General features: G+C 62.8%; 2 protein-coding genes across 2 annotated transcripts in view; one reads left to right on the top strand and one right to left on the bottom strand.

The window, feature by feature from the left end:
• Window positions 1-9,094, top strand: part of SCYL1 (SCY1 like pseudokinase 1) — a 10,906-nt gene extending 1,812 nt beyond the window's left edge. The window contains exons 2-18 of the mRNA XM_045297165.1: window positions 41-181; window positions 320-442; window positions 523-749; window positions 1,427-1,517; window positions 1,604-1,759; window positions 3,521-3,679; window positions 4,599-4,706; window positions 5,151-5,264; window positions 6,387-6,542; window positions 6,842-7,030; window positions 7,126-7,201; window positions 7,373-7,540; window positions 7,717-7,853; window positions 8,201-8,272; window positions 8,373-8,588; window positions 8,674-8,728; window positions 8,828-9,094. Coding sequence (XP_045153100.1) covers window positions 41-181; window positions 320-442; window positions 523-749; window positions 1,427-1,517; window positions 1,604-1,759; window positions 3,521-3,679; window positions 4,599-4,706; window positions 5,151-5,264; window positions 6,387-6,542; window positions 6,842-7,030; window positions 7,126-7,201; window positions 7,373-7,540; window positions 7,717-7,853; window positions 8,201-8,272; window positions 8,373-8,588; window positions 8,674-8,728; window positions 8,828-8,952 — 2,313 coding nt within the window. The 3' untranslated portion in view covers window positions 8,953-9,094. The remainder of the gene's footprint in view (window positions 1-40; window positions 182-319; window positions 443-522; window positions 750-1,426; window positions 1,518-1,603; window positions 1,760-3,520; window positions 3,680-4,598; window positions 4,707-5,150; window positions 5,265-6,386; window positions 6,543-6,841; window positions 7,031-7,125; window positions 7,202-7,372; window positions 7,541-7,716; window positions 7,854-8,200; window positions 8,273-8,372; window positions 8,589-8,673; window positions 8,729-8,827) is intronic.
• Window positions 9,095-9,358: 264 nt separating this feature from the next.
• The window catches only part of LTBP3 (latent transforming growth factor beta binding protein 3), a 36,056-nt gene continuing 24,448 nt past the window's right edge, over window positions 9,359-20,966 (bottom strand). Inside the window, exons 3-29 of the mRNA XM_004713677.4 lie at window positions 20,779-20,964; window positions 20,490-20,692; window positions 20,225-20,330; window positions 20,012-20,104; window positions 19,749-19,871; window positions 19,107-19,265; window positions 18,842-19,027; window positions 18,408-18,424; window positions 18,261-18,333; window positions 18,000-18,101; window positions 15,866-15,991; window positions 15,645-15,776; window positions 15,430-15,558; window positions 15,146-15,268; window positions 14,826-14,948; window positions 13,082-13,204; window positions 12,750-12,869; window positions 11,868-11,996; window positions 11,432-11,599; window positions 11,039-11,122; window positions 10,778-10,906; window positions 10,551-10,688; window positions 10,326-10,466; window positions 10,074-10,235; window positions 9,904-9,984; window positions 9,688-9,819; window positions 9,359-9,596 (exon numbers count right to left, since the gene is read on the bottom strand). Coding sequence (XP_004713734.1) covers window positions 9,445-9,596; window positions 9,688-9,819; window positions 9,904-9,984; window positions 10,074-10,235; window positions 10,326-10,466; window positions 10,551-10,688; window positions 10,778-10,906; window positions 11,039-11,122; window positions 11,432-11,599; window positions 11,868-11,996; window positions 12,750-12,869; window positions 13,082-13,204; window positions 14,826-14,948; window positions 15,146-15,268; window positions 15,430-15,558; window positions 15,645-15,776; window positions 15,866-15,991; window positions 18,000-18,101; window positions 18,261-18,333; window positions 18,408-18,424; window positions 18,842-19,027; window positions 19,107-19,265; window positions 19,749-19,871; window positions 20,012-20,104; window positions 20,225-20,330; window positions 20,490-20,692; window positions 20,779-20,964 — 3,440 coding nt within the window. The 3' untranslated portion in view covers window positions 9,359-9,444. The remainder of the gene's footprint in view (window positions 9,597-9,687; window positions 9,820-9,903; window positions 9,985-10,073; window positions 10,236-10,325; window positions 10,467-10,550; window positions 10,689-10,777; window positions 10,907-11,038; window positions 11,123-11,431; window positions 11,600-11,867; window positions 11,997-12,749; window positions 12,870-13,081; window positions 13,205-14,825; window positions 14,949-15,145; window positions 15,269-15,429; window positions 15,559-15,644; window positions 15,777-15,865; window positions 15,992-17,999; window positions 18,102-18,260; window positions 18,334-18,407; window positions 18,425-18,841; window positions 19,028-19,106; window positions 19,266-19,748; window positions 19,872-20,011; window positions 20,105-20,224; window positions 20,331-20,489; window positions 20,693-20,778; window positions 20,965-20,966) is intronic.

The raw sequence follows: 20,966 nt of genomic DNA, 5'->3' as shown, positions 1-20,966 counted from the left end.
CCGCCCCGCCCTCAGAGCCCTCTGCACCCCCCCTCCCCAGGCCACGGGCAGTCCGGTGTCCATCTTCGTGTATGACGTGAAGCCCGGCGCCGAGGAGCAGACCCAGGTGGCCAAAGCTGCCTTCAAGCGCCTCAAAACCCTCCGGCACCCCAACATTCTGGCCTACATCGACGGGCTGGAGGTACCCACTGTCGGCGCCCCTCCGCCCCACAGCCCCCCTCTATTCTTATGCCGCTGGTTCCACCCCTCAGCACCCCCACCCCCCAGATGTGGCTCTTCCTCATCCCGTGCCCTGATCACCCCATGCTCCCTCCTCCAGACGGACAAATGCCTCCACATGGTGACGGAAGCCGTGACCCCCCTGGGCACGTACCTCAAGGCCCAAGTGGAGGCTGGTGGCCTGAAGGAGCTGGAGCTCTCCTGGGGGCTCCACCAAATCGTGGTGAGTGACAGGGCGGAAGTGACCAGGGCAGGGGTGGGGGCTGCAGGTGCTGGGGGTGACGACTCCTTCTGTCCCCCCAGAAAGCCCTCAGCTTCCTGGTCAATGACTGCAGCCTCATTCACAACAACGTCTGCCTGGCCGCTGTGTTCGTGGACCGAGCAGGGGAGTGGAAACTTGGGGGCCTGGACTACATGTACTCGGCCCAGGGCGACGGTGGGGGGCCCCCTCGCAAGGGGTACCCCGAGCTTGAGCAGTATGACCCCCCGGAGTTGGCTGACAGCAGTGGCCGAGCAGTTGGAGAGAAGTGGTGGGTGATGAAGGAAGGGGGACCGTCCCCCAACCTTTCACCCTGGGCTCCTGGCTCCTGAGTCCCTCCCCCGCCCCCTGCTGCCCGTCTGTGGAGGGAAGGCACTCGAGCTCTAGGGTGCACCCACTCCTCTCCTCCCTTCCCAGAATCTTGGGGGTGGGGCTGGAGAGGCAAGAGGCGTCCGGGTCAGGTGGTTTGGAATGTAGAAGCTGTTTGAGCTTAGTCCAATGACCTTGTTTCTCTTGGCCTCAGTTTCTTTATGTGCCAAATGGGGCTAATATTTGCTTGGTGACCCATTGAAAACAACAACAACAAAATAAACCCAACCTGAACTCACTGCCCTGAAGTCAATTCTGACTCACGGAGACCATATAAGACAGGGTAGAACTGCCCCGTCGCTTTCTGAGACTGTTACTCTTTACAGGAGTAGAAAGCCTCACTTTCCCCCAAGGAGCAGCTGGTGGTTTTAAACTGCTGGCCTCCCAGTTACAGTCCAATGAGTAACCCACTACGCTATAAGGCGGTTCTAGCCTTTCCTATAGGGTCACCAAGAGTCGGAATCGAGTGTGGTAGAGTTTGGGACCAGCCCAGGGCTGACTGCCCTGCAGTGGGGGCTGGAGGCCAGGCCTGCCCTGGTGGCAGCGGGGCCCTCACGGGCTCTGGTTTCCCCGCCACAGGTCAGCCGACATGTGGCGCCTGGGCTGCCTCATCTGGGAGGTCTTCAATGGACCCCTGGTGCGGGCGTCCGCCCTGCGCAATCCTGGGAAGGTGAGTGGCCCACCGTGGCTTTCCTTGGCCCCGCCCCTCCCTGCCATCCAGCCACCTTCTCCCTGACTCCGACCCTTCTCCCACAGATCCCCAAATCGCTAGTGCCCCACTACTGTGAGTTGGTCGGAGCCAACCCCAAGGTGCGCCCCAACCCGGCCCACTTCCTACAGAACTGCCGGGCGCCTGGTGGCTTCCTGAGCAACCGCTTTGTGGAGACCAACCTCTTCCTGGAGGAGATTCAGGTAAGCACCCACCCCACCTGTTCTCCCGTCGTCCCTGCGTACCTTGTGGGTCCCCATCATTGTGCACTGTGGAGGCAAACAGCTCAGGCCTCTACTGCAAGATAGGAGCCTGGTGAGGGGTGGGGAGTTTAGGGCAGAGGGCTGTGTGTGGCACTCAGGAGATGCCTAGGGGCTGCTCCTGTCTTCGTAAGCCCCCCAACCCTTGCCCGTGAATGGTGCCCTGGGCTTAGTGGGCAGCAGACGGGGGGAGGGGGGGGCCGAGTCAGAGGCAGACCCTCCCTCAAGGTTCTCGAAGTGAGAGTTCCCTAGGCACAGAAGATAACACACCAGACAGCCTGGGCCCTGGCAGTGGGGACAAGTCCTGGGAGGGGGGGGACAACAGCAGGGGCAGGGAGCTCAGGGCAGGGCTCTCTGGGAAACATGGAGTGGACCCCCTGGGGTGGCGGCTGGGGGAAGAGTGTGCCAGGTCAGGGACCAGTCTGCTCCGGAAGCTCTGGGAACCTTAGTGGCCGCATCTATGTGATGGGATAGTAGCACCTGCTCTCCAGGAGGGGTTTATGGGGAGAGGGGGGGACCCTTCCCAGCATACCTGTGTGACCCAGCCATGTGTGAGGCACTAGGGAGTGGCAGGCACAGCCCCAGCTCCTGGGGGGCTGAGACTCTCCGGCAGACACACGGCCACAGGTGAGGGGCCTGGCTGAGCTGGATCTTGAGGGGAAGCCACTGGGAGCTCCAAGCCCACCTGTGGGGTTGGGTCAAGTGGAGTTCTCACATGGCTGGCCCTGCAGGGCTGGCGACTGAAGCCCAGGAAGCACTCCCCCCTTCTTAAACTGCCCCGAGGAAGCTGGCGGACAGAGCTCGGGATGTGACGCTTCACGTGAAGTCTTGGGTGGGGTTGTCCCTCTGGGCCGTGGTACCCCTACACCTGTGATCAGAGTGCCAGGTCAGTCTCCCACACCAGGCCCGCCCGCCCCCAGGCCAGGTGGTGGCAGTGGGCAGTGGAACCACAGAGCACGCAGGGACTCTGGGAGTAGCCAGGGCCGGGTGGCCTTGAGGCTCAGCCTTCCTATTGTAAGTGGGGGGGCGTGATAGCACCTCTCTACAGGGGGTCCCTGCAAGGGTTCAGCCCTCCTTGACTGCTGGCTTGCTGTGTGACCTTGGACAAGTGCCTTGCCCTCTCTGAACCTCAGCTTCCTGAGTCAGATGTGAGTTCTGCTGGCACCTGCCCCTTGAAGTTATCTGCAAGGTTATTTGAGATGGTCTGGAAGGGCTGGCCTTGCGTGTAACCTACACTCCATCCCTCCCTCTTCCCAGCCTGCCGGGCACGTCCTCACCGGCGGTGCTGGACTTGCGCTGGCCCCGTCGGGGCCAGGGGACCTGAAAAAGCCTCACCCCCGCAGGGAGTCTTAGCTTCCTCGTCTGTGTGATGGGCAGCAGTGCTCACACCTGGGGCTGGCTGGGAGTGGAAGGAGGGGGATGGAAGGGGGCAGGTGCTCGGCAGGAGAGAGAATGGCAGCCCCCAGGTGACTGGCCATCAGGGGTGTCTCTTTGGGCCTTCACAGGAGCCTCCTTGGGAGGGGCCACCGTCAGGCCCCATTTTACGAATGTCAGGACTTGGCTCAGAGTGGGGACCCAAACCTAGACTGCAAGGCGCCCCTTCTGCCGCTTCAGGCTCGGGGTGACCCCCCCTCCGTCACCCATGGCTTAGGGGTGGGGGTCAAACTTACGCCTTCCTGCCTCTTGTCCATCCTCACTCCCCAGATCAAAGAGCCAGCGGAGAAGCAGAAGTTCTTTCAGGAGCTGAGCAAGAGCCTGGACTCATTCCCTGAGGGTTTCTGCCGCCACAAGGTGCTGCCGCAGCTGCTGACAGCCTTCGAGTTTGGGAACGCCGGGGCTGTGGTCCTCACGCCCCTCTTCAAGGTGAGTGGGGCTCGGAGCCTCATTGGGGACCCTCAGCAGGTGGGGGCTCACTTCTTGGAGCTTCGAGAATGGTGGAAGAGCCCTGAGGGCTGTCCCGGAAAAGACCTGGCTGGGCAGATCCCAGCTGGCATCCTGGTGGGTTGGCCTTTGGCCAGCTGGCCCGCCACCAGGGAGGCTGTGAGAATAGCTTGCCTTTGGGGACCTGAGATCATGCACCTCCACAGACCTCCGGCTTCAGAGCCCTCAGCTCTTCCTCCATTTCCTGGAGATAGCTGCCCTGCTGCCCAGAGGTCACTTGCCCACCACCCCGCTGGCTCCTTGGCTGGCTTGCCTGACTTCTGAGCTGAACCCTCTGGCCTCTGCTTGACAGAGGCACCTGCCATCACCTGCAAGGAGCCCAGATGGGATAGGGCTTACACATTGGGCTGTTAATCGCTAGGTCCGTGGTTCGAACCCACCAGCTAATGAAGCAGAAGGAAGAGGCTTTCTGCGCCAATAGAATTACAGCCTTGAAAACCCACGGGGGCAGCCCTACCCTGTTCTGTGGGGTCGCTTTGAATCAGAACTGCCGATGGCTGTGGGTTGGATTTGGGATCTGCCCTCACTGGAGAATCCCTTCCCATGTTGGGGTGGGATGGGGTAGAGAGTGGACCCTGGAGAAGCTGCAGGCAGAATGCTGTTGGGGGAGTGGGTGGGCCTGCGTATGGGCACCCACTTTCAGAGCGGGCACTGCTTGCAGGGTCTCCTCAGTGAGGCCCTGACCCTTGGAGAGGTGCATGCAAAGGGGCTGCCGAGGAAGGACCCTCCTCACCCGCTGCCATGCCTGCCCTGGGATTGTCTGGAAGAGAGCGCCAAGGAGTCAGAGGAGCCCATTGAAGGTGGCTGAGCCCCACCCTGTCCCCCTCACCACCCCCTCCAGGTGGGCAAGCTCCTGAGCGCGGAGGAGTATCAGCAGCAGGTGATCCCCGTGGTGGTAAAGATGTTTTCATCCACCGACCGTGCCATGCGCATCCGCCTCCTCCAGCAGGTAGGCACTTCGCTGGGACTGCCTGGTGCCCTGCCCCACCCTTAGCCTGCTGCTGGGGAAGTCCCAGCCACCCTCTCAAGCCCCAGGCAGTCCGCCAGAGCCCTTGCCCCGGCTGCACACTCCCTTTCCCTCAGCACACCCAGGTGAGGGGCTCAGCCCAGGGGACCCCGTTCTCTCACCTCTGGAGAGGGCAGTTTTCTGCCAACCTTTGGCTGTTGGGGTGAGATCTGGTGAATGGGATTAAGGGCTGGGGCTCCCAGCTGCAAGAAGAGGTGACCTTTGCCCCCGCACTGTGTGTGACTAAGCAGGCCCAGAGCCAGGCCTTTCCCCTCCATATAGTCCTGAGGCTGCAGAGGGGGGCAGGCGGGGACTTGGGGCTGACCGGGCTGCTGTGGGGACGGCAGGGGGAGCTGGCCGTGTCCTCACACCCACCCTGGGCCACAGATGGAGCAGTTCATCCAGTACCTCGACGAGCCGACGGTCAACACCCAGATCTTCCCGCACGTCGTCCACGGCTTCCTGGACACCAACCCCGCCATCCGGGAACAGACGGTCAAGGTGAGCAGGTCCAGGCCCAGCATGGCCGCCCTTGGCATTCAAGACTGGGCAGCGAGTGCCGGGGTGGTTTGCCCTGGACACCCAGGCTGGGGTTTTAGTCGTGGGCCTACAGTGTGGGTGCAGGAGGGACAGCCACTGAAGGGGGCAGGGGATCAGACCCTGAGCACCTGACCTGTCCCCCGTGTCACTCGGTACACAGGATGCCGAGCAGCAGGCAACAGGGCGCGGAGGCAGGGTGGGAAGGAGGGGGGCGAGAAGACGCAGGGCCAGAGATGCAGCCAGCCAGGCCACCTGCCCGAGGTTCCGAGGTTTGGGCCTGGGCAGGGGAGAGTGAGTGCCTGGTCACTGAGCCACAGGACCTTGTGGCTAGAGGCTCGCACACTGGGTAGTCAGCTCGCAGGGCTCTGGAAGCTGGTCCAGACCCTGGGAGGCACGGGGGTGTGGAGGGTAGTGGGGTGGGCCGGAGAAGAGGTCCAGGGCCTGACTCCAAACATTTGCAGGTAAGGCTGAAGGAGGGGACCTGAGAGGAGAAAAGGTCAGCAGAGAACCTGAGCAGAGTCCGGTTCAAAGAGCCAGGCAGCCTTCTTGGCAGGAGGGTGGGCATAGAGGAGGCAGGGATGTGGGCCAGGAAGCCTGGGCATGACCTCCAGGGCCTGTGGGGTCTTTCCAGGGTCTCGGCGGCGGAGGTGCTGGAGGTCTTGTAGACAAATTCCTCCAGTTGCTGCTGGGTGCTGGACGGGTTTGGGTCCCCAGCAGAGTGTGATCCTTTCAGGTGGAGGGAGGTGATGTAGAAGAAGCCGCTGTGGGCCAGGGGGCACAGGACCCATGACAGGCCTGGAGATGCAGTCCTGGAAGCCTGCCATGGGGTGGGGTGGGGCCACCCTGAGCCCTAGTTATGACGTGCTGGTTAGAAGAGGGACTTAGAGCTGGGGAGGGGGGGGGGCAGGCATCCCGGGCAGGGGGACTGTGCGGGCCCAGTGAGTCTGGAACGGAGTCCAGCCCAAACTTGGGCCCCTGTCAGTGCAGGTGCCACGGGGTGGGGCTCCAGGCAGGGCCTGTCTGCTCAGCCCCAAGGGGGGTCCACCGGCCCGGCCCACTATGTCCGCTGTCCCTACCCCGCAGTCCATGTTGCTCCTGGCTCCCAAGCTGAACGAGTCTAACCTCAACCTGGAACTGATGAAGCACTTTGCGCGGCTGCAGGCTAAGGATGAGCAGGGCCCCATCCGCTGCAACACTACCGTCTGCCTGGGCAAGATTGGCTCCTACCTCAGTGCCAGCGTGAGTGCCCGCTTGGCCCGGGGCTGGACTCCCGAGGGGGAGTCAGTTGGCCTCGGCCACACGGGGTGGGGCTGGTCTATAAGCTCAGCCAGGAGACGGGAAGGAATCGGCTAGGCCAGCCGGCGTTGGCGAAGGCCCAGGCCGTGGTCCTGAAGAGGGGCTGTGAGCCAGAGCTGGTGATCAGTTCTCACCTGCAGAGGGGGCTGGAATGAAGTTCCACCTTCCAGCCTTGGGGCCCTGGGACACAGGCCCCGGCAGTGTGGGGCTCGAGGTTGACCCTGTTGCCCACCCCGCCCCAGACCAGACACCGGGTCCTCACGTCAGCCTTCAGCAGAGCTACCAAGGACCCGTTTGCCCCATCCCGGGTTGCGGGCGTCCTCGGCTTTGCTGCCACCCACAACCTCTACTCCCTGAGTGACTGTGCCCACAAGATCTTGCCCGTGCTCTGCGGCCTCACTGTGGACCCTGAGAAATCTGTGCGGGACCAGGTAAGGCGGTTGCAGGGGCAGGTGTGGAGCCGGGGGTCAGGGACCTCTTGCTGACTCCCGGGAGCCTGAACCCCAGCTCTGCCCCTTGCGCCCAGGCCTTCAAGGCCATTCGAAGTTTCCTGTCCAAACTGGAGTCCGTGTCAGAGGACCCCACCCAGCTGGCAGAAGTGGGTGAGTGGTCCCCCAGACACAGTCCCTCATCCGTGACCCGAGGAACCCGGGAGAATCAAGGCCTGGGGAGGAGAGGGGCGCACTCTGGGTCCCTCAAGTTCTGTGCTCACAGAGACACCCCACCCCTGGGAGCCTGTGGTCCACACCCATCCCCCTCCCTTGCCCACCCAGAGAAGGACGTCCATGCGGCCTCCAGCCCTGGGATGGGAGGAGCCGCAGCCAGCTGGGCAGGCTGGGCAGTGACAGGAGTCTCATCGCTCACCTCCAAGCTGATCCGAACCCACCCCACGGCTGCCCCCGCCGCCGAGACCAGCACCCCCCAGCGCCCCCCGCCTGAGGGTGAGTGTCCCAGACTGGCTGCACCAATGGCTGAGAGCGCTTGGCTGGCTACCCTGAGATGCTGTTGGGGACCACAGGGATGGGATGCAGCTAGGCTGTCCTCACCGCTCACCACACAGCGACCTCCACCCTGATGGGGCCCAGTGTGTGGCCTTCAGTGAGTCTCTGCTTCCCAGGACTGCCGGCCCTAGCCCCCGTTCCCGCTGCCCCCACCACCACAAGCCACTGGGAGGCCCAGGAGGAGGGTAGGGACACAGCAGAGGACAGCAGCCCTGGCGACAGGTGGGACGACGAAGATTGGGGCAGTTTGGAGGTAAGTGGGGCTCAGTGGGCCTCCCTGGGGACCCCAGCCTAAAGGCCACAGGCTCCATTCAAGGGCCCCCAGGGGGCCCAAGTGCAGTCAGGAGTAGAAGGTGACACGTAGCTGAGCTCCTGACTCAACTTCAAGGGCCGCTGGGAGCAGTGGGAAGAGAGGCAGGGGTGGATGTCGCACCAGGCCTGGGGCAGGGGCGGGAGCTTTGTGCCAGGGCTTTGCATCAGCCTCCGCACTAGGAAGCAGGACGGAAGGGACAATAGACTACCTGGGAATGAGAAGGGGGCCGTGGGGGCTATTGCTTGGTCATGTGACCTTTTGTCTCCTTCCTTCCCTCCTTCCCACAGCAGGAGGCGGAGTCAGTGCTGGCCCAGCAGGATGACTGGAGTTCCGGGGGCCTGGCAGGCAGGCCAGCTCAGGTGAGCCAGGCTGGGCAGGGGTGGGGTGGGATGGGGTGTAAGAGTCCCCAGAGGGGGGCGTTTCAGCACTCCCATTCTCTCCTTCCCTCCTCACCTGCAGGCCGGCACCTCTGACCACAAATCCTCCTCGGACTCCACCTGGACCAACTGGGAGGCCGAGGGCTCGTGGGAGCAGGGCTGGCAGGAGCCGGAGCCCCCAGAACCACCCCCTGAGGGCACGCGATTGGCCAGCGAGTATAACTGGGGCAGCTCAGAACCCAGCGACAAGGGTGACCCCTTCGCTGGCCTGACCACACGTCGGGAGACAAGTGCCCAGGTGAGAGGCAGAGGGGAAAGGAGGGGCAGACCTGGAGGCGACCTTGACCTGGAGGCAGCCTTGACCCCGCCCCGGTTTCCCTTAGCAGCCGAGGCCAGACTCCTGGGGTGAGGACAGCTGGGAAGGCCTGGACACCGACCGTAAGTGCTTCCCTGGAAGGCCCAATGGCCTGGCTCCCTCAGCCTGGGCAGCCGTGGGGAGGGGGTCTCAGCTACACACACCACCCCTTCTGACCCCAGGCCAGGCCAAGGCGGAGCTGGCCCGGAAGAAGCGGGAGGAGCGACGGCGGGAGATGGAGGCCAAGCGCGCAGAGAGGAAGGCGTCCAAGGGCCCCATGAAGCTGGGCACTCGGAAGCTAGACTGAAGTGCAGGGTGGGCGCTCCCGGCTGGCGCGGAGAGCAGGCCCTGCGAGTGTATTTATTGTACAAACCATGTGAGTCTGGCCCTGGCCAGGCACCGCGAGTGTACAGAATCAGAGCCACAATAAATTCTATTTCACACCCCTGTCCTGGCCCACTCGGGCCCCTCTGCGGCGGCCAGCACGGTCTCCGGCCCCGAGGTGGGCTGCCCTCCGGCCGCCCTGGACGTCGTTTGTGTCAAAGCCAAGAGGAAAGAGGCACGAAGTGATCGATCCGTTTCTAGGCAACCCTCTGTGGGAGGAAAGCGGCAGCATTCAGCCCCGGATCCACCCCCCACTAGGCCGGTGGTCGCAAGCCGGGGGGTCACGATGGATGGATGCCTCTCCGTGTGCTGGGGTCAGAGTTCACCAACTGATCTGCGGACCCCAGAGAGTCTCAGACTGTCCTGCCGTCGGGCGGGACCGCTCCGTGGTCGCCGAGGTCCAGCGGGGGCAGCGTTAGCGGCGGCGCTGGGGCACGCAGGCCCCATGCGGGCGGCTGCGGGTGAAGCCAGCTTTGCAGACGCAGCGGAAGGAGCCGCTCGTGTTCACGCAGCGCTCGCTCTTACACAGCAGCCCGCGCTGGTTCAGCTCCCGGCACTCGTCGATGTCTACCAAGCGGGGAGCGGAGAGAGGCCGAGGTTCGCTGGGCTTCTGGTCCACTGCCGCCCGGCCCGGGGCCGCTGCCCTCCCCCTACTCACCAACGCAGCGGGCACGGGAGGAATCCAGCTGGAAGCCACCAGGACACTCACAGACAGCGCCGCTGGGCCGGGGCACGCAGCGGCCACTCACGCAGCGGCACTCGTCGGAATCCTCTTCCGAGCTGTCCTCGTCTGTGCCAGCATGGAGACCGTGGCGTCAACATCACCCGCAACGGGCGGCACCCACCCCTGTGCGCCCTTGGGCGGCCCACTCACCTCGCGGAGCCTTCCCCAGCAGCAGGGGGCTCGTGTCCCAGAAGGAATTGCTCTCGCTCTGCGATGTTGGGCACTGGGACCCTGGGCAGAGAGGGGGCATTCCGCAGCGTCAGTGCACCCCGCCACCACCCTACCCTCCAGACCTGGCACACCACACCCGCCCGGCTCACCAGCGCCCCGCGGTGGACAAGGGCGGCACTGTGCGCCCCAGCCTCGGCCCTGGCGGCAGCAGCAGTCCTCAAACGTGAGGGCAGGTCCAGCCAGGGGACCCGAGCACATGCCGTCCTCTCCGCGCTGACCCCAGCACACGTCACGCCGCCCCGGGGCGCGCTCTGCCGGGAGAGGAGCACGAGGACAAGGTCACCCCACTGTCCCCCACCCCACCTGCGTAAGGCAGCAGCCAGAATGGCCCTCGACCTCACCTGCTGGGCTCTCGGGTAGCTGGCAGTCCCGGCCGGAGGGCCCCGGCACCCAGGGGGTGCGGCACTCGCAGCGGTAGGAGCCTGGTAGGTTGACACAGCGGCCAGGGCGGCAAGCAGCTGGGTCCTGGCACTCGTCCACATCTGCGGGGGGTGGGGGAACACAGTGGCGGTCACAGCTCGGTTGGGGCCCTGCCCACCTCCCCAGGGCTCCGAGCCAGGCCTCACCCATCTCCTCTGGGCTCAGGCACTGGCGCTGTGCCGGGCTGTATTCGTTTGGAGGCGTGCAGGCGCAGCGGTAGCCACCGCGCGTGTTCTCGCACACTCCGTTCCGGCAGTTGGACTCATCCAGACACTCGTCCACATCTGCAGAGGACGGGTGGGTGTGTGTGAGGGGGGAGGTCCGTTGAGGTGCCCTGCACCCCCACCCGCAGCCACTCCGGCCAGCCGCTCACCCACGCACTCCAGCAGGTTCCCGTCGTAGTAGAAGCCCTGCTTGCAGTAGCACTCGTAGCCCGGCTGAGTGTTCACACACTTGCCCTCCTTGCAGATCTCCGCCCCGAATAACACGCACTCGTCGATGTCTGTGGAGGAGGTGGGTGGGGCTAGCTGGGTGGGCGGAGTCTATCTGTGGGCGGGGCTCTCCAGGCAGCTTCATAAGCATGATGGGCTGGGTGAGCCAGACACGCCCCCAGTGGGCGTGGCCACGGGCTTACCGCGGTGGGCTGGGATGCCGTAGTTGACAATATTGTTGTCCTGGGTGTAGCCTTTCCCGTCGGGGCAGAGGCTGTGGAACTCGGCTGCAGGCAGAGGGCAGCAGTGGGGCGGGAGAACAAAGCTAGCTGAGCACATGGGCTGTCCCGGCGGCCCGCACCCCACCCGACTGCCAACCACCCCTGGGGTCTATTTTCCCCGCTCCCTGTTCCCCCGGGGGCTGTAGGAGCCCCCCGTGGCCTAGCAGTTTGGAGCCTCCAGCCATCCTGTGGGAGAGAGATGAGGCTTTCTACTCCCATAAAGTCGGTCTCGGAATCCCACAGGGCTAGTTACACTCTGCCCTATAGGGTCGCTATGAGTCAAAAGTGGCTTAACGGCAGTGGCCGCCTCCTGACCTGAACTGGAAACTGGACAGGGGTAGATCTCGCAGTGGTCCCCCCAGCCGGCCCCCAGAGAGCAGCAGCACTCCTGCTGGGTGACGTTGGTGGCCAGCACGCTGTCACAGAACACCGTGTCATCAAAGTTAAGGTAGCACTCTTTCTTGTGGTGGGGCTGTTCCACCTCTGTGAGGGAGAGGGAGGCTTGGGGTCGCCAGAGGGACAACTGACCCCTCTTCCCCACCTGCCCGCCACGCCCTCCGGTCCTTCCCAGGCTCTCCCCGCGCCCTCAGTGTGGCATTCTGGGCCCTGTGAGTTTTGACCCCACCCGTCATCACCAGGCAAAAGGGATTTCCTCCTGTCCCTTAGATTTGGGGGGACCCGGTGGGATCTAACCACCACATTGCTTGGGAAGGGTTGTCTGGTGTGTGCAGGGAGGGCCCTTAAGACTCACCCTCACAGCCGTGCTGGTCCTGGGTGGGTGTGAAGCCCTCGTCGCAGATGCACACATAGGAGCCCTGCAGGTTCTCACAGGCCCCGTGAGGAAGGCACAGGCCCGGGTCCTGGCTGCACTCATCTATGTCTGTGATAGCAGGGGCGGGGGGCCACTGATAAGTGTGCCCAGGACCTCCCCCAAGCCCAGAACCCGGGTGTCCACTTTGATATGAAAGAACACACAATGGGAAGTCCGCTGGCTGGACTGGACATACTCGCTGCCGGCGTTCGGCCTAAAACCTTCAAAGGTCCCCCACTGATGACCCTCCAGCCCTGTGCCACCTAGACTGGGGTGGGGTGGGGGGAATCCCTTAAAGACCCAGTCCCAGCTGCCACCTCTCCTTGGCTATGACCATATTATCTCATCCAATGCATACATAGAAAGCAAGCCACACCCATAGAGCATGCATAGTAGAGGAGGCCACTGTGGCTGTGTGGTCACACCTGTTATTTGTGTGAAAGAAATACAGTAATCTTAAATCAACCCTTTGCTGGCACCGCTGTGAACCAAGAGAAGAGGTTACCACTCCAGTCTCCCCTAGCGGCTGCCCGGGATCAGTGTCCAAATCCCTAAGACTTAGCAGATTGCCCAGGACAGTCAGCGGCTGAAAGTGCACATGGTCCGGTTTTGGGGGAAGAACAACAAATGGCTATCTAGACAGAATGCAGCACCATGTCTGGCACCCAGTAGGCCCCCGGAAGGGGTTAACTATCAGTATTTCTCGGATCACTCTTATTCCAGGCAAGAGGGAAAAAAAGAGTAAGCAGATGTGGGGATGGAATGGCAGGTCACACCAATTGCTCCCTGCTGGGCCCCGCCCTCCAGCCCCTCCCCTCCTACCTTGGCACTTCCTGCCCCCCACCAGCCGGTACCCCTGGGGACAGAGGCATCGGTAGGAGCCATTGGTGTTCATGCAGTCACCCCCAATGCAGGTTACAGGGAAGTCACACTCATCGATGTCTGGTGAGGGGATTGAAAGAGTAGACAATCTCAGCACATGCACCGCCTGAACCTGCCGAGGTCTTCCCAAGCCCGGGGTCCCATGTGCCCATGTTCCAACTTGGGTCCGTGAGGATCTGGCTTGGCCCAGGTGGCTCCTTGGCCCAGGGCTTAGGCAGCAGGAATGTGGGGGAAGGGAGGGACAGGACAGATGGCCCCTCTTCCAGCCTCACCCTCACAGCGGCTCCGGTCCCTAGCCAGATGGTAGCCGGAGAGGCACTGACACTGGAAGGAGCCTGGCGTGTTGGTGCAGATGCCATTGTCACACACATCCTTGGACTCACACTCGTCCACGTCTGCGGAGAGTCAGGACAGGTGGTCTTGGGCCCCTGCTAGCCCATAGCCTGGAGCACCAGAGCTTGGGCCAGCAGGGCCCTGCCCCTCTCCCAGCCCCAGCGAGGGGAACAGGCCAGGTGCTGCTAGAGACCCTGGGTCAGGTGGAGGGGAGAGCACCAGGCATTTAAGACACCTTTCCTGCCTGCCTGCTTCACTCTCACGATTGGGGGAGCCCCTTCCTCCCATCCTCGATTCCCAGACTGTACTGGGCCTTCAGGAACCTCATGCCCAGACCCTGAAACCCCCATTCACCTTCTTCCTGCATAAACAAACTCCACTCTCTTTTTGCCCATCCCCCTTGCCGATATCCACAGTTGTACTATCTGCTCTTTAATCACTGTCCAAGCATCTTAAATGGGCAGCAGTGGGGTGAAGTCCCTCGACCCCTCCATCCCGTCCTGAATGTGAATCATCCCTGTATCCAGTGTCCCCCATCTGCATGTGCTACTCAGGTACTCCTTACTGCATGTTATCTCTTCCTGTGCCTAATCCACACGTTCACCTTTGTCACAGGTAGGTGGGTCTACAGGATAAAACACCACTCATGGGGTTGGTGCTCTCCTCAGTTTCAGGCCGCCCTGGGAACACATCCCCTGTGTATAGGGGGGCGCTACTGTGAAGTTTTCCTTGTGACATAAAAGGAGCCCTCAGCACCAGCTTCACTGAGTCCTCTCAGATGGACCCTGCTCCCCCAATGTTGTGTTGGGGCTAGCAGGTCAACTCACTTCTTGGATAACCTGGTCCAGCCTCACGGCTCATGTCCCTCCACTCCCTGGGCTGCCAAGCCCCTCACCTCAGTGTCAGCCACTCACCCTCAGATACATTAGGGACTTTTCTCACGAGGTCAGCCCCAACCTGGAAAAAGCTACGCCTGCTTCCCGCCCTCTCTGTGGGTCTCTAGGTCTCTGCTCCCCTCTCTCCCTCGGGGGCTGGTAGCTCCTCTCTCAGATCTCTTTGCAAGGCTCCTGAGACCCTGACTTGGAAGGCTCCTGGCCTGACCCCTTTCAGGACACCAACTTTGGAGGGGGATGTAGCAACCCTGAGCTTGCGACTCTTCTCTTTTCCCCCTTTAGATGCCGCTCAACCTGTCTGTCCCTCAACCTGCCCCAATCTCTGCTGATCCACAGCCCCCTGCGCTGTTTCTCACCTGAGTCTGCCTGGGCCAAGCCCTCAGCTGGCAAGCGGTTTGCTCCCCTCTCTGGATAATTCTTGGTGATCCTTGGAGTCAGGTAGCCTGACTCCATATTCCCCATTTCTCAGAATCCCTGCTCCCCAGCCCCTCTCCTGGTGCATAATAAACATTTGTGTGTGTGTGTGTGTGTCTAGCACCCCCTTCCATTCTTTGATTTTTTTTCCCCCCGTCAAATTTAAGTAGTGTGCTTTGTAAACACGCATCTTAGAGCCTGGCATCCTAGGACCCGTGTAGAGATTCGAGGCCCCTTGCTCTGAGGAACGCGCAGAGGACGAGTGAGCGGTCAGAGTAAGCAGTCATCCATTAGCCACCTCCCACCCACCGGTTGTGCGGTCCTGGTGTAGGCGCGAGAGCGGATGGCTGGGTGGGGGTGCAGGGCTGGGGCTCACCCAGGCAGCTCCGGCCGTCGGGCGCAGGCACATAGCCTAGGGCACACGTGCAGCGGTAGGAGCCTGGCAGGTTCTCACACCAGCCGGGCGAGCAGGGGTTGCCCTCGGCGCATTCATTCACGTCTGCGGCGGAAAAGGCTCGCCTCGGACTCCATCCCAGGTGGAGGTGGGCCCACCTCCATCCGTGGACCCCAAAGGAAGCCCCTTGCCCACTGGCCTCCGAGGCTCTACCCGCCTAGGCCCCACCTCCTGCTGTCCCAGGCCCCGCCCACTGGCCTCCGAAGCCCCGCCTTCCACCCTGGCCTGGGCCCCACCCTCACCGCGGCAGGCCCCGCCCCCCTGGCTGCGGTAGCCGGGCTGGCAGGCAATGCACTTGAAGCTCCCGGGTTTGTTCTCGCATTTGCCATCAGGGCAGCTACTGGGATCCCGGCACTCATCGATGTCTGCACGGCAGGGAGAAAGAGGACGCGTTTGGGGACCCCAGGGCCGGCAGGGTCTTCAGCAAGACCAACAAGAGAAGCTGCTCCCGGGGCTCCCCGACCCTAATTGGGGAGAGGGCCGGCCCAGGCCCCTCCCCCAGCCCCAGCCCGGAGGGTCTCCCCACCTTCGCAGACGGGCTGTCGGGAGGCCTTAAGCCGGTAGCCGGGGAAGCAGTTGCACTTGTAGTGCCCGGGGAAGTTGAGGCAGAAGCCGCCTTCTCCGCACAGGTGGGGCTTAGCGCACTCGTTCAGGTCTGAATGGGAGGAAGACGTGCCTGGGGGTGCGGGCCGTGGCAGAAGGGGCGCCCCACCCCGCGATCCGGCCCTGCCCCGCGCTCACCCACGCACGAGCGCCCCCCGGCGCCGACGTGCAGGCGGTAGCCCCGGTTGCAGTGGCAGTTGTAGGAACCTCCGGTGTTCATGCAGATGCCCCGCCCCGCGCCGCACGGCTCCGCCTCGCACTCGTTCACGTCTGAACGGGGGTGGGTGGGGAGGGGTCAGGGGCGGGGCGAGCCCAGGCCTGCCCGCCCCCCGGACCACCTGCCCCGCCCCCGCGCTCACCCACGCAGTAGCGGTGCTGCGGATGCGACCTGTAGCCGGGGTTGCAGTGGCAGGAGTAGTCGGAAGGGCCCGGGACGCACTCCCCGTGGCCACAGATGTTCTGGTTTAGGCGACACTCGTCCGTCTCTGCAGGGGTGGGGTGGGTGTATGGGGGTGACCTTTTCGACATCACATTCCGAATGAACCCCATTCTCTGAATTTGGCCCCATCAGGACCCCATATTCCAACTCTAAGACTCTTGGTACCTCTAATCCCAAATCAAAACTCAAATGCCCGGGCATCAATTCTGACTCTTAGCGACTCTATAGAACAGAGGAGATACCCCCTTCAGGAGGGTTTTGTGAGGCTGTAAATCTTTGTAGGGACAGAAAGCCTCATGTCTCCCACAGACTAGCTGGTAGATTTGGGGGGTTAGTTTTGAGGTGAGCAGCCCAAGGTGTAAGCCACTAAACCACCAGAGTGCTTGAACTCTCTCCCAAATAATCCCAAGACTCCAGACAGGTCCCGGCCAGCCCTGTCTTCTCACCCCCAAGACCCTCAATACTTCCAGCCTCACTCGCTCCAAAGCCCTGATCCCCATCACATCCCATCCCCTCAGGCCCCAGTCTTCCCCACACCTCTGGGGCTTTAAACCCCCCTCGCCCCCGCCACCTGTAGTGTCCATCAACACCCATGTCTTCTACCCAAGTGATTCCAGCAGCCCGTGTCCCAGAACCCGAGTCCCCAGTTCTGGAATGGCTGCCCCTAGAGCCAAGGGAGGTGGGGCTGGTTTCCTGGGGAGTCCTGGTTTGCCCCCCGGCTCTGCGGCTCTGCGCAGGCAGGCACCTCCACTCTGTCACCAACCCCAGGAAGTGTCTTCTATCTCTCTCCTCTTGGCATCTATTACTCACCAGCCTCATCTCCAACTCCTTCCTCCCCTGCAGCCCAGGCTGTGGTGCTGAACTCTGTATGTCACCAACACACCCGGTCAGCAGTGTTCCCTGGACCTCAAGTACCTCTCGGGCCTTCCTGTGGGCTTCCTAACACCCCCTTCCTAGAGCTGCCCCCTGAGCTCCTTCCTTGAGATTCCACAGCCCCCAGGCCATGCGGCCTCTACTCCAGTCTGAAACTTATCCAGCTGTGCGACCTGTGGCCCATGCATTACCGAACCTCTCTGAATTCCCTCACCAGGACAGTGAGGCTTAGCAGTGGCCCCTTGACACAGCATGAGAAGGTTAAATGGTATCTGGTAGAGAAAACCCTAGAGAGAGTGCCTGTGATGCACAGCTATCGTCCAGTGGGAGCTGGCAATTATTACGATGCCCAGACTCTTCAGACGCTTCCCGCAGGCAGCCTCCGGGATCAAAGCCAAGCCTCTTAACAAGGCTCCCATGTGCTGCCCCGGCTCTTGTGGGAAGCACTGATCCATGTGGTTTCGCCCTCCTCGGCCTGTGTCTCCTGCTTCTCCGCCTTCCACCTGGCAGATTTTCACTTGGCTCCTCCTTTTTTCCCCAACCTGCACACCCATTCCTTCCCGACTTCCTCTTTCAAACCCCAGGTCAGGTGAGAAAGCCTTCTCTCATGGTAACCCTGTAGACTCCCACCATGCCCTAGCCTTGGCCTTGCCACCTCTCTGTAGTTTGTCTGCTGCATGATTTGGCTCAGTGCCTGGTGGAGTGTAGCTTCCAGCCACCCCCACCCCCCCTCCTGTGGGCAGACTAGAACCGCTTCGGTAAGATATTCAAGGTGATGGTCTCTTGGAAGCAGATTTACTTCTGAGGTGAGCCTGGTCCTTAAACACGTGCCCCACTCGGGGACCCACTCCTGTGGTTGTCATTGGATCCGTGATAGTGCTCTTGCCACTCTCACGCCATGACTAATGGTGACCTTCTAGGACAGGGTAGAACCGCCCCTGTGGGTTTCTGAGACTGTCACTCTTCACAAGAGTAGAATACCTCATCTTTTGCCTGCAGAACGGCTGCTGGTTTTGAACAGCTAACCTTGAGGTTAGCGGCCCAATGCCACAGCGCCACCAGTTGTCCTTGCTAGGGCTGTTAGCACTATGGAATAGCTACGGAGAAGGGGACAGGGGAGGGAAGAATGCTGGGGGGGGGCGTGGCCCGTGCAGGCTGTGGCCTCGATGGGCAGGTCTCACCTGTGACCTGCGTGGGGGCGATCTCCACGGCGCTGCGGGACGTGGGCAGCTGGTCCGGCACGAACACGGGCACAGTGGGCGGTGAGGGTTGGGAGATCACTTCTGCAGGAGGCAGTGCAGCCCGTCAGAGGGTGGGGCGGGGCGAGCAGGCTGGCTCCCAGGAGGCCTCCGTGGCATGTCAATGTCACCTCATCCCATCCTTCCCCTGACCCCCATAGTGACTGAGTCTCTGAGGACTCATCCCTGCGGTGCCCAGCTCACCAGGGTAGCGCGGGACAGGAGCCATGGTGGTGGACAGGTGGGTCTGCTGTGCTGACCGCTCCTCGCTCACTGGCTGCAAGTGACAGCCGCCTGAGTCCTGTGGCCCCCCTTCCCTTCCCACCCCTCTCCCCCGGCCCGCATACTCACTGACTCTGTGGGCACCCCTGAAAGGAAAGAAGATGGGGCATAAGTACTGGCCCGGGCGAGGGGTGGGGGTGGCCGTCTATGCTTAGGATGTCTCCCAGGTCAGTGAACAGGTCTCAGAGCCAAAGGTCAGGGGTTAGAGCTTGGGATGGAGGAGGTCAGGGGTCAGGAAAGCAAGTTTGGAGAATTTAACAGTGGGGCCAGTCCTTGGGTTCCCCGTAAAAGGCAAGGGAATTCTAGCTCAAGGTTGATCCCTCAGTTAGAGGTCAGAAGGGCAGGTCTGGGGGCAGCAAAGGGGTTCTGGGGTCAGGTGATTCATCTGGAGGGGCAGGATTAGGAACTAGGGGGGGCAGACTCTGAAGTCATAGCTGGGGATCAGGGAAGAAGGGGTCAGGTCCAAGGGCACACCATGGGCCAGGGAGTGGGAGGAGTCAGACCTCTGTCACCCTCAGTGTCCTCTGGTGGGGGCGCCCGGCTGGGGCTCTCGGGCAGCTGCTGGGGCTTGGGTGGCCCATCAGGGTGCAGGAAGAGGGAAAAGTCACTTTCGCCCTGAATGGTGAGCGTCTGGTGGGAGGTGAGAATGTGGTAGCCCTTCCCGGCCGGGCAGATCTCCTTGAAGGCCGCTGTGCCAGGGCAAAGGACCCAGTGAGTGCCCCCCGACCGGCACCCAGCCAACCCCTTGCCCCGGTGCCCCAGGCTCACCAGTGCCATCCGCCGGGCAGCGCTGGCACCGCGCGCCCCAGGCTTTGCCCACACTGCAACAGCAGAGCTGGCGGGTGAGGTGCGTGGTCAGAGGGTGCTGGCACTGGTGCTCAGGGCTCACCAGGCGGAAACACAGGCTCTTCCCTTCCGGCTTGTCTGCTGTGGGTGGGTGGGTGGGGGTGGCGTGGGCATCTGGGCTGAGCAGGCACCTGTCCCTCTTCCCAGCTGTCCAGGCTCCCTCCTCTGGCTCAGACAAGGACCCTGAGCCCATGTGACCCTGGAACTTGTGACCCTGCCTCATGTGACCTCTGAAACCTGTGTGACCTCCGACTTGAGCTGTTCTAAGCCTCATCTCTAGCGCCCAGTCAGCTCCTGACCTCATGCCACCCCTGACCCCACAACCCTAGACCCGAGCCCTCCTTCTCATCACACCCAGGAGTTCATCTAACAGATCCGCAAGTTCCTGACCCCATGAGACCTCTGACCCCGGGTCACATGGGATTCCATGACCCTATCCACCCATGATCCCACTCAGACCCACCAACCCTTACTCTTCCTTTGCCTCCACTTTGACCTCTTGTGAAAACGCTGGCTCTGGTTGTTCAGCCCCTCCTCCCTCCCCCCCTGGGCCCCCAGGCTTACCAACGCACTGTGTGCGGGAGGGGCCCAAGCTGTGGCCAGGGGGACAGACACAGCGATAGGAGCCAGGGTTGTTAAGGCAGTCCCCATGGCGACACATGCCCGGCATGGCACACTCGTTGATGTCTGCGGGAGAGGGGCCATCAGGTGACTGCACACGGTTCCAGGTCCCAAGGTCTTGGCTCAGCCCTGCTTCCTCCCTCCGGGAACTCCCCCAGGGAAGGGTGGGGCCCCACCGGCCCACAGGGTCTCCAGGACCCCCCTACCCTGGCAGTGGGTGCTGTTGAGTCGTTTGTAGCCCTGTGGGCAGTCAGCGCCCACCTCCCCACGCACAGGTCCTGGTTTCTGCACCCCTGTGTCTGCAGAGAGCATAGAGGAAGAGGGGAGGGCAGTGTGGGATGGAGAGGAGTCTGGTGGGCAGGGACAGCGCTCAGGGTTGGGGTGCCCGCTGCAGGGTCCCCCGCCCGGCCTGCACTCACACTGCAACTGCGGGCACTTGTGACACTTGCTCTGGCCCCAGGCGGTGCCCACGCTGCCGCAGCAGTCCTCTTGCTTGGTGAGGCCAGGGAGCGGGTTGCTGCCACACTGGGGGAGGGGCGTGGAGGGCGGTTACAGGACGCCCCGTCCCAGCCTGGCCTCCCTTCATGCTCTTCCCCCTCTGCAACCTGTGGGTGGAGTGGGACCCCCGTTTTGAGCAATCCTCGGGAGCTGGGCAGGGCGACCTAAACGACCAGGGCCACTCACGGGCTGCTTTGGTAGCGTGTCCTGGAAGCAGCGGCCCAGGGGCTTCTGGGTGGGTGGCCGGGGGTGCGAAGGCTTGGGGTGCGGCAGCAGGTGCTGGGCGGGGGCGGGGCCCTCAGCGTTCGGCCCCTCGATGCGGTGCACCTGCACGGAGGCCTCGGGCGGGTGGTGCACGCGCACGTTCACCACGGGAGGCGGGGCCTGCACTGAGGGCGGGGCAGGTGGTCTCAGGGCTGCCCGGTCGCCGGTCCCGGCCACCTCGGCCTCCCGGGGTTAGCCTGCGGCTCAGTACCTTCCGCTGAGATCTGGCCCGGCCCGAGGGGCACCAGGAAGGCGGCGTGCTGGGCAGGGGGCCCCTCCCCGGGCCCGGGCGGGTCGGCGATCACCTGGACGGCGTAGATGGCGTGCTTGCTGGCTGCAGAGTCGCTCTCCGGGGCCAGGGGCGGCAGCGCGCCCGTGGACAGGGTCCCGGCCCGGGCC

This window comes from Echinops telfairi, unplaced genomic scaffold, assembly GCF_000313985.2.
Source record: "Echinops telfairi isolate 266 unplaced genomic scaffold, ASM31398v2 ScPeMD7_7417;HRSCAF=8455, whole genome shotgun sequence".
Taxonomy (NCBI): Eukaryota; Metazoa; Chordata; class Mammalia; order Afrosoricida; family Tenrecidae; genus Echinops; species Echinops telfairi.
Note: the sequence above shows the minus strand (reverse complement) of the source record. Positions and strands in the feature narration are given on the sequence as shown.